The following is an 11,346-nucleotide window of genomic DNA, read 5'->3' as shown; positions in this document are numbered from 1 at the left end:
CATCTAATTAAATACAATTTTAAGCGTGCGTGCAAGTCTCTCTCACTACATTTTTTGAAAAATAATATAAAAAAAATAAATTTTTTTATTTGCACTTTAAAATTATATAAATAATTTATTAAGATATTTTGACAATCTATCACATCAAACAACTTGCTTCGTAAGATAGTTTATTATCTCTATTTTTAGGCACACATCCACGTGTGACGTCTGGTCACATGAAAATTACAATAAGAGAAACATTACTCCCACCCAATTTTCCTACCGAAATTTTTTATTGAATTATATTTATATTTTATTTATTTTTACTTAATAATTTAGAAAATATTTTTTAATAAGTTTGTGATTAAATTTTTTTAATTTTTAAAATGATTTAAAAAATATTTGAAAAAAAATAAGAAAGAAAGAAAAAGATGTTTACTAGAATAAATACCATAGTCGGCGAGGATCTTGCCTACGTGTACCTATATTAGGAAAGGATCTTCCAATGTATTATTATTTATTATTTATTATTTACTAAATCCAGCGGTTTTTCGCCCCTATTTTTTTGCAAAAAAGAACCTAGGGAGTTTTAAGGATGCAACCCGTTCTCCGTTGCTTATTTATATGACGAGAAGGGGCGTTTCATTTTGTTTGTGTCGAGTCTGTTTGTTTTGCGAGAAAATCTTTGGGGAAAGATAGAAGAGTGTGAGAGAAATGGCAGCAGAAGAGGGGCAAGTGATCGGTGTGCATACTGTTGAGGCCTGGAATGAACAGCTCCAGAAGGGCAATGGCTCCAAAAAACTGGTTTCTTCCCTTTTCATTTATTATTAAACATAATTTACTATTGGTATTTACTTTTGGCTTGATTTATCTGTGTTATGGGTTTGTGGGTATTTTGGATATTCCAAATATTGGATCTAAGTTGTTTTATTCTTATCTGACTTAGGATTTTGCGTGGTCTTGTATTAGTGCGTACGTTACGATTTTTTGTTGGGTACATGTGTTTGTGGTTTCTATTAGAACCATCTTGATGCCGTGATGGGTGACATTTATCTGATGAAGTTCTGAACTTTGGTTTCATTTCGTTATCTTTGAATCGGTGTTTTCATCCGAATATGTGCCTCTACAGGCCTGTTTATCTGTGTTATTTATTTATTGATTTTTCTGGATAAATCTGTTTGAGTTTTCTTTTGTTACGAGTCTTTGTTAGGTCAATATCTCTGTACGTTTATCTCAACTCGTTCTGTGCTGCTTGGATGATGAAAAGTTCTATTTTTTTTTTTCTTTTTCTTTTCTCATATTTTCTGAGAGCCAAAGAGGGAGTTTTTAAAGATGGTTTTGGGGAAAAAGAATCTTTGAACTCACATGGAAGTTGTATTTTGTCTTTGCTTTGTACTTTCATGTGAATCTAGCTGTGGGGAAACTCCAGAAAAAACAAGTTTTGATAGAATAAAATATGATAGTGGGGTCTGCAGAACGATTTTTATCACTGTATTGGCAACTTAATGATGGGGCTCTGGTATTGTGCTATAGAATTGAGATACAAGAAAAATCTTATGGTTGCTAATTAGTTGTGTTGAGTATGAACTTTTGGTAGGCGGGGTTCTGGCTGGGGTTGCAAGATGTACATTAGCATAGTTATTTTAATGGAAATGTGGTCACTGATGGAAATGTGATCACTGGGATTAAAAGTTTAAAACAAGGCATTAGGTCCTTTTAGTGAAGTCTTTTTGAGTTGGCTTGAGCATTACTTGAGCATTACTCGCCTAATTTTTTAACAAATATGTGGCTCGAATTTTGTAATATATTAGTATCCCATTGTCAAATGTTCCTTTAGTTTCTAACTTGATATGGCTGATACAGTTGGTTAAAAAGGAAGGTTGTGGCTAGGGAAAGAGACGGTCAGCTTCTACAACAGAGTACAGCCTGTTGTAAAATTTTAAGAAATAAATTGAGAGAAAAATCTTCCTACCTTTGGGTCAATTTAGTCATGTTCTTGGCGCTACTGGTTGAGTTTGGATCTTGCATTTTAAATCATACTTATTTGATGCAGATGGTTGTCAATTTGACAGTTTGGTGGCGTGGACCATGTGTTTCCCATTGATTTCACATCTTTTGTCATTTCGTTGCTTTCTTGGCATTGCACTCATCTCTCTAGTTGATGCAGATGGTTGTTGATTTCACAGCTTCCTGGTGTGGTCCATGCCGCTTCATTTCACCATTCCTGGCAGAATTGGCTAAGAAATTGCCAGACGTTACATTTCTCAAAGTGGATGTGGATGAGCTGAAGGTAATGAAAGTTCAAGATGTTGTCATGGAGAACCTTCTCTTCAAAATATCAAGCATTCATTACAGAAAAAAAAAAAAAAAAAAATAGCAAGAAAATTTCTCGCTCAATAATTAAAAAAAAAATTATAGGTAGCTTTAGAAACATTTATTACATACTGCCACTCCTATAGGAAAATGCTATATATTAAACTCTTCTTCCCTTCTATGCTACTTTGTTGATGTGGCAGTACCTATAACTCTTGCATCAACTTTTTTTTATTTTCTAGAACAAACTCAAGGGTTAATCGACAAATACGACAAGCCGACACCAACATAGTAAGATGAAAGTGGGATAAATATAATATCTCTCTCATAATTAATTTCTGGTTTGCAGTCGGTTGCTCAAGACTGGGCTGTGGAGGCAATGCCAACTTTCATGTTCTTGAAAGAAGGGAAGATTGTGGACAAGGTGGTGGGAGCAAAGAAAGAGGAACTGCAGCAGACTCTAGCAAAGCACTTGGCTACAGCATAAACCTCAATAGTGATGCAGTTCAATCTGTCTGAATGGGGTTCATTGCATCTAACCATTATGCTATTTAATGTGAATCTTGTTAGTTTCTTGTTCCCATTTGTATCGAATTTCGTGGTTTTGCTTGTTTGAACTTTGCAGTTTGAATATGGTAGAGTGCCTTAATAATGTTAGATTTCGTAAAACGCAGTCACGGTGTTTGGATGGATTCCTATGGAGGTTGAAAGGCATCCAGAACCCTGATATAAATTCTAGATTCATTAGGTCAGGTTTGTGCTTTCGGGTAAAATAAAAAAAGGTAAGAAAAAAGATCGCGAAGAAAAGTTCAATTTGATATTTTTTGGACTAGGGCTTTTAGTGAGATCATCTTACAGCTTTTATTATTGAAACCCCAAGATTGGCCTAAGTGGTGAATGCTTTGGTTTTGGGTATTACTCTCTTCAAGGTTTAAGGTTCAACATTTTATGGGTGCAAATAATCTTTTGGGATTATATTTTCTAGTGAAAAGTCAGCGATTTATCCAGTTTTATGTAGGGAAATTTTGTAAGGTGTAATGCACGGGATCGAGGTTTATTTTGTAGGGATAGGTCTAAAGGGCCTGCCTTGGAGGATTCTTCGATTAAAAAAAAAAAAAAAACTTTTATTATTGAAAATTGTTATTTATAAGTTGGTATAAATGACACGTTGACATGGAATGATTTGATTTGTTATGAAAACTTAAAACTGAATCTCTTTTTAATTAAATTTTGTGTGGATGGTAGACACTAGGTATGGAGGATGCCTCTCCCACACTGACTATTTTTTATTTTAAAACACATTTGGGGAGGGGGATTTAAACTCTAGACCTCTATTTATTTTGGAAGCTGAGAGTTATGTCAATCAAGTCACTGGCCTTTGGCTTTCTCACTTGCAAGTAGTAAAAGTGAACAGAATCCAGATATGTCTTAGTAAAAGTGAATAGAATCCAGATATGTCTATAAAGACTTGGACTCTTTTAGCCCCATTTTGATGATAATGTATACTAGAGAGAGAGAATTAACATTATGAACAGAGTTTCCTTCGATAAACATATGACAAATTTTTAAATAGGCTGAGGAAAACTTCCTCCAGAATTTTTTTTTTTAATGATATCCTAACATTTCCATCACTACATCTATATGAATGCGTTTTTATTTTAAATGGACAAAAAAAAAAAAAAAATAGATTCATTATTATTTTTTAATTGGATGAAAAGTAATTGTTGTACAAAAAAGTACAAGATACATCTTTGAGTTGAATAATGTTATAATAGTTTTTTAATGCTAGTTTTTTTCTTAGTGGAAATTTGTAAAATCTATACACAAAAGTTTGAAAATTATTATATTCCCCGTTCAAACGTAAATGAAAATATTTTATTTGGTTATAAATAAAATATTTTCGCATTAAGAGAAACGAAATATGAGGAGAATCTCTTTATGTTCAATAAAATTATTACATTCCCCTAACCTTTGGAAAGTTTGATAAGTCACCATTTTTAGATAATTTTTTTTTTTTTTATAGTAACCTTAAATGAATAAAGGGGAAAAAAAAATACTCTTAAGAAGTTTGAAACGTTCGTCTTTTCTTGTGTACTTTCTAAAAATGTTCGATCAACTTTACATCTGCTAATTGCATGGTAAATTGCAACACTTTAACATGGTATATTGCAAGTGAGTGCTAAAAAAAAAAAAAAAAATCTCATTTTCATAGATTTTAGAATAAGGTATTTAATCTCCCTTTTGACGAAATTTACGACAAAAGTCAGAGAGAGGTACTACCATAAAGAAAGATGGCCATGGAATTGGCTTTAAATTAAGAGTAATGCTAGGCTGTCGCTCATCGCTGAGCGCGCAAGCTAGGTAAAATTTGTGTATTTTATTTTATATTTTTTTAACATCTTTAAATATTTTTAAAAAATAAAAAAAAAATATATCAATACACTAATAATCATTTCCTTAATAGTAGGCAAAAAAAATAAATAAATAAATAAAAAAATTAAATACATGAGCGGTCAAAATGAGAGGACAAAGTAACATTATTCATAAATTAATCAATTGCACAGAAAACAGAGGCCATACATACTAGGATCCGCTCCCAACATGAACCCAAATTGGGGTTGATTTTTCCCCATTAATACAAACAGAAATACAGATCACACTGAACAGAAAACCACCACCTCTTTTCCCAGTTGCCCATTTCCGGTTAAAAAGGTAGGGGACTGGGGCTCTAAATTTAAACACAGGGACCAAATTGTAGGACCCCTGGCATTTACAAACTCACCTACTAAAAATCACTATTTCACACTAAGTTCATTAACCTCACTGAATTAAGAACTAATTGCCTTCGGCAGCAAGCACTTTGGCCAGAGCTACCATCCCACCTGACAGACTATATGCACTCCACCTAAACAAACTAGAATACCTTTTTCCTATACCTTCATTTTATTCTTCTTTTCTTGCTTCTCTTGCCGGTAGTATACTAGTATGTAGTTAAAAGTCAGATACAACATTTATAAGCAGTTCTAGCCTCTTTTACCTGATTAATTACCCGAATTTGTAGTAGCCATGGGAGCACAAACAGCTTCAACTGATAACCTCTTCAACACATTTGGACATGGGTCTTGCCCGAAGTTACTATTGGATATGGTGACTGTGCATCTCTGCTTCCCTATACACTTCTGTGGAAAGTTAAATACAGAAGATTAAATATGATCATCAAACCAAGGCATGTATTCTATTGGATTGTAAAAGATGAGAACCCACTGTTTGAGTACCTTCTCTAAGATAGCATTTGAGGTTGTGGCATGGCATGTTCCTTGCTGGTAACTCCCACAAGTTCCTAGAGGGGTTCCAAAGCTGGCAAATTTAATTGAAGATATGGTCTGCCCCTGACTACACTGCAGGTGAACTTTGGGTCTTTGGAACTCTTCTGATTTTCCAGAGCTTTCAATGTGCCAATTCTTTAGGGTTGGATGGTACTCAGAGACATCAGCACAAACACCAGTCATCGATCTCTTCACAAGAGAAATCCTTGAGGGATCCCCACCAAGTTCCTCAAAGAGAACCAGCAGATTTTGCGTTGGCTTCAACCAAGACCGAGGCACGTGGTACCTGAAAGGGGAAATATTGTTAGGGGTTAACCAAGAAATTTTCATTATTCAGAATAATTGAGTTTGTCATAGATTTCCTTTTTAAGTAGTTACCATCGTTGGGTGGGCTTGCCACAACCAAATTGACACTTAGGCGGTTTAAATGTTCCGGCATAACTGCACCCATTGCAATTACCGCTAGCATATGCCGTCCAATATCTCCCAATGCTCTGCCCATTAATCCATATTTGACCTTTTCCCATGCCCTCCATGTCCAAGGCCAGTGGTTCATCTCCTTCTGGTGCATTGAAATATGTCTGGCAAGTAAAGAGAGAATTTTAATTTTCATTACCAACAGTTCGTTTTCCACCTTGACATTGACTGCAGTTGCTTTGTTTTATACCTTATGCCAAGTCAATGGCTGTTGTTTCTGTGCAGCTAATGATCCACGCGTCCATTCAACAGAGGAAATTCCATTTGGAGAAATAAGATTCATGGCCTCTCCTTTTAGCCCTACCTGTTTAGGGAGGCAGCGGTCAGGTAAAAACTCTTTCGAATCAACCATATATTGCTTACAACTGGGAAGCAATGCACAGCTACCTGGTAGGTCCATTTCTGCCAGGACAAGTCCCACTTTCCCTGATCAAGTCCATGCAATGCAACTGGACCAAGGATTCCTGTGTCCCATGTCTCAAAGTGGCCACCGACGTTCTTGAATGCGAGACAGAAAAGTTAAGTCCGCAAATAAATAAGAAAAGAAATAACCATGTAATCAAAAGTTAAAGGTCTACGCTATATGATACAAGTGTCAGTATCTGAGAGTTTTGTTTAATAAGTAGAATCCGTGATTAATAAAATGGTTTAATTACATTGTTGTTTGGACTAGGCTTGATGTAAAGCGACCAAAACTAAAGAGCACTAAATCTATTGGGTATGATTTGAATGATTTGATCAATGAAGCACTTGAAGATTACATTTTACTTCAGGATTTGATTTCATCAATAAAGCACCCAAAGAGTTCTTTTTATTTCAAGACGAATTAGTTCACGCAGGTTTCCCAACCCTTTTCTCATCCTGTGTTGATTAATTAGATGAGTTACCCCAGAATAGATTAGTCTGATGATAAGTTATCATAGGTTGAGCTATCTCCCATTAGAACTGAAGTAGCAGATACCACCTTCTACAATACTGAATTGTTCTTTGTTTACCAGCTTACAATATTACCAGGGTAGAATCACGAAAAAAAAATATAGGTGGGGAAAGGGAACTAACCGGCAAACCAATAGCAACACTCAGTAGTGCAATTCTGTTTGTTCCAGCACGCAGATTGACCTTGCCAGTATAAGTGAATCTCCTCGTCTCCCTTGTCCCAAAGGCAGATCCTAACATAATAAAACAATCTATGTTGAGTTTCTCTTTGCTAATCAGATTAAAAGGGAATCCACAGGTAAGCAAATTAAATATGTACCTGAAAGTTCTCCATTAATAAAGACATGGACAGCATGGCCTGTTGATTGAACAATGAGAGTGGGAAGTTCACCCCCACGCAGGAAGGATTCAGACTGGCCAATCTCAACACTGCAGCCAGATTGAAATGAAGATTTGGTAATAACATGTAATTGTAAGATCTTTCCAGGATCATCCATTGAATTTCATAGATAAAAGAATTAGGCACATGTGGCATACTAACAATAAATATCAATGCTATTTGATGCATGTAAAAATATTTTTCTCCAAGGTTTTGAAATTCACTGGTATTCTGTTTCCCACGTTGTGGGGTTTCTCGGGAGAAAAAAAAGAGTTGACGATCCGCTGCACCAGCACATGGAAAAGATGCATAAAATAGACATCATAATCACTGAAGACAGATTTATCCTCACCTAGTTATATACCATAGATAATCGCTAGTGTCCCTTGTGATGTTTATCTGCTCCAAAAGACCAGGAGCTGTAATTGTTGAGCTGTCATCCAGAGAAGAAATATCTTCATTGTAGCTCTCCCATGAGAGCATCTCAACATTTGTCGGCAACATTTCCAATTGTGATGTTTGAACTCCAACCTAAATGGGAAAATGAGAACCAGTCAATACCTCAGAAAGTTCTAATCTTAGATTTATAATAAAATAAGATAAGAGAAAACCACAGTACCAAGAACGTTAAAAATCCATTAGATAAAATTCCATACCTTTGCAGTATTGAAGACTACGTTTCTGCAATCAGGAAGGACGCTGATGGACCAAGGGGGTAAATTATAGTGCTTGTTATTGAACATCACTCTTGCAGCTGACTTTGTTTCATAGTTTGCAAGAAAAGCTGCACAATGTCCTGATTCTGATGAGTATACATAAGCCTGGACAATGACAAAAATCGACTTGAGTCAGTGAACATTACTAAATCACACATTGCCAGAAGCATGAGGGTTTAAGAAAAGAAGTTAAGACCTGTTGAGAGTTCCCTAATGAAGTCACAATGGGATCGGCTGCAACCAAAGCTTGCTCGCACATTTTAATTGCCCTGTGAAGCTCCTTCAGATGATCATACTTTGGTTGCCTAATCAAACCTAACAAGTTTGTGCAGTAAAGCTTTCTCAACGAGTGATACAAAGTATATAAGGGTGATATTACAAGTACATATGCATATATAGGTTAATACAGTTCCTCCCATGAACTACTATCCCATTCTCATTTAAAGCTGTAATCTTTTAATCATAATAAATCAGACTTCATATTTAAGCATTGGTATCAATTCTTCCCCTCCATAAAAACAACTTTTATTTTGGATAGAAATATTTGAAACAAAAACAAAACAAAATATCCTTGACATTAAAACTAAACCTTCCAATGATCGTGAAGGCTAATTTTATCTTAAAAACATTTTGTAGAAGTTAATGGCGGTTTTTATAGAAGGGAATACCTTCTATAAACAATTTTGCACATGCTGATAGATGGTAAAGACCTGCAAGTGTGCAAATGCATCCACTAGAATGCATCCTAGTTACCCATTTAACAAGTCAGACAGACAGAGAATGGACTTAAGACTGGATTGTATTTCACGTGCCCATTTACATTCCTTGACTACTCTCAGCTTTCTTTTCTTTTTGGTTGCAAGAGTCTTCAAGTAGAATCCCTCAATAATACGAACTACGTGGAAAAAGAGAATCGAGAAATATTTTTCATTCTTACCATATTCATCTATTGGAGCATCATAGTCATAGCTTGTAGTGATGAAAGGGCCCCCAGCTGTACGTCCAAAATTGGTTCCTCCATGGTACTGTTTTATATACAACAGGGAGAAGTCGATTATACTCTCACAGGTTCAACCTTTAAATTGCGAATATCCACGGAGGAAAATTAAATAGAGCTAACCATGTAGTAGTTAACGAAGGACCCTCCTTTCTGTACAAATCGAGCAACTGAAAATGCCAAATCCTGGACTGGTCGCTGGTGGATTGGACCACCAAACTCCGAAAACCTAATAAAAATTATTAAAAGGAAGTGAAATGGAGTACTTTCAAGTTATAGTAAACCTGCATGTCTGTGGCCTGTATACAAATAATGAACAATTTATATGTAACATACCAGCCACTCCAAGCCTCTGTCCACATTGTGGGCTTGTAGGGTTTGTTGGGAGCGAATGAATCACAGTAAAAGCCATTGCACGTGTTTATCTATGAGCAATGAACAGGAAAAGGAGCTTTTAGAAAAGGAGCTTAATTAATTTAAAACTGAATGAGTCGCTATCACACTTTGGGTTGTGCATCAAAGGCCAAAAAGAGTGAAGTAAAATTAAGATATGCTGGAAAAGAGAGTGAATTTACCACCGGATCTGGGGCATCTTCTTCCTTGCACATAACCCATGGGACCCCAGTTCCCAATTCAACAGCCATATTTGCCGCCCAAGTGACGTAATTGTGGCCAGCAGCCCCAAGTAACTTACTCTGTGCCCCATACTCATTCTCAATCTACATAAACCACAATTTACACAAATCATTATTGTAACCCAATCTAGATTAGTCAAATTTACGGGCATGAGAGATGCATCTGATCTTTCTTCCTTTACCCAAGGCAATTACAAAAACTTCTATATCGTTCACATATGGTTACTGTTTTAACACAAAGCCAAGACAAATGGAGAAGGGACAAAATGGAAAGTCCAAAGACCAAAACCTTTTACCTGAGAGAGTATGATGGGGCCGCCCTGGGACTGAAATAGTTTTTCACTCTTCATCAGTCCAACAATCTTCTCAGTGAATCCTTGCATTGCTCTCTGCAACACCCATATGCGTGCGCTTAATACAACAAATGGTATACTAAATGCTTCATTGATTTTTCGTTTTTACTATTGATACAATTCAATGCTTCCCAGGTTTAGGAATTTAGACCTTGAAAGGCTCATTGTCTCTTCTGAAGCTGATGCCTGGGACATATTTGAGCCAAACAGGAAACCCTCTGAACATACACAAAAATAGAAATTGAAAGCAAAAAAGAAGGAATGGAAATAATCAGATCAAACCCGCGTGAAACCATACATAAGAACTGTAAAGATCAGAAGGAAAAAAGTACGCGGAAGAAAAATTAATGGTGAGACTGAGTGTAAATCTAGAAAAAAAAAATGGTGGGTACCCAAAATTCCACTCTGCACAAACATAAGGTCCAATGCGGAGATTAGCATAGAGCCCGGCCTTTTGTACTGTCTTTATGAATCTCACCAAATCACATCTCCCTTTGAAATTATACTGAAACCCACTCAAAAAGCAGCGAACAAAGCACTATTACAGATAAAATGCTAAAGAGAAAACAGAACTCCAGATGTTTAGTAAACAAATTCGGAGAGAAAGTAAAGTACATTGCCGGGAGAAGGCTCATGAACATTCCAAAAAACGTAGGTCTCAATCACATCCAGACCTCCATCTTTTCCCTTCTGTATCAGATCCTCCCACATCTGCACGCAGCACATTGCCCAAGAAAGTCACAAACACAAGCAGTATTCACCCAGAACACACGCAAAGACACAGAAACGGAAACAATTAGTGTACCTCGGGAGTACTTCTGGGGTAATGTATAGACCCAGAAAAGAGAATTCTCCTCTGCCCATTGATGACAATGGCCTTCTTATCGTAGGTGACGCTACATTGGATCGGCCGGAAACCCAAACTCAGGAACCAAACCAAAACACAAAACAAAACCAACTTGGAAACGGAGTTATTTTCCATTGCTTTCTGTACACTCAGCTGGGCTCTTTGGCGAGAAGGGAAAATCACTTAAGCAGGTTATGATACGTGAAATGCAGATGAGTGAGAGAAGGAGACGAAGTTGACGGGGTTTTCGTATACTTAAGGGTGCGGTGGCGCAGCAACAGGGTCCATTCTATTCTATGATTTGGACTCCACACTCAGTCCCCTCCTGAGCGTCTCAGCAGAGCAATTTATAAATATTATACTACAAGCTTGACAGCTTTCACTT

General features: G+C 36.4%; 2 protein-coding genes across 2 annotated transcripts; one reads left to right on the top strand and one right to left on the bottom strand.

The window, feature by feature from the left end:
* Positions 1–557: 557 nt before the first annotated feature.
* LOC121259877 (thioredoxin H-type) lies at positions 558–2,964 on the top strand. Its single transcript, XM_041161679.1, has 3 exons — positions 558–786; positions 2,150–2,272; positions 2,645–2,964. The coding sequence occupies exons 1-3, from the start codon at positions 697–699 to the stop codon at positions 2,780–2,782; spliced, it is 351 nt and encodes a 116-aa protein (XP_041017613.1). The 5' UTR covers positions 558–696; the 3' UTR covers positions 2,783–2,964.
* A 1,850-nt stretch (positions 2,965–4,814) lies between these two features.
* Positions 4,815–11,346, bottom strand: LOC121259873 (beta-galactosidase 3-like). Its single transcript, XM_041161672.1, has 19 exons — positions 10,920–11,346; positions 10,730–10,825; positions 10,507–10,619; positions 10,266–10,332; positions 10,058–10,150; positions 9,702–9,845; positions 9,463–9,551; positions 9,250–9,355; positions 9,067–9,154; positions 8,326–8,444; positions 8,070–8,234; positions 7,766–7,944; positions 7,354–7,463; positions 7,158–7,267; positions 6,486–6,596; positions 6,289–6,402; positions 6,000–6,202; positions 5,571–5,907; positions 4,815–5,474 (listed from the first exon to the last, which is right to left on the bottom strand). The coding sequence occupies exons 1-19, from the start codon at positions 11,094–11,096 to the stop codon at positions 5,337–5,339; spliced, it is 2,559 nt and encodes an 852-aa protein (XP_041017606.1). The 5' UTR covers positions 11,097–11,346; the 3' UTR covers positions 4,815–5,336.

The sequence above is a fragment of the Juglans microcarpa x Juglans regia genome, chromosome 4D, assembly GCF_004785595.1.
Source record: "Juglans microcarpa x Juglans regia isolate MS1-56 chromosome 4D, Jm3101_v1.0, whole genome shotgun sequence".
In the NCBI taxonomy this organism is placed as follows: domain Eukaryota; kingdom Viridiplantae; phylum Streptophyta; class Magnoliopsida; order Fagales; family Juglandaceae; genus Juglans; species Juglans microcarpa x Juglans regia.
Note: the sequence above shows the minus strand (reverse complement) of the source record. Positions and strands in the feature narration are given on the sequence as shown.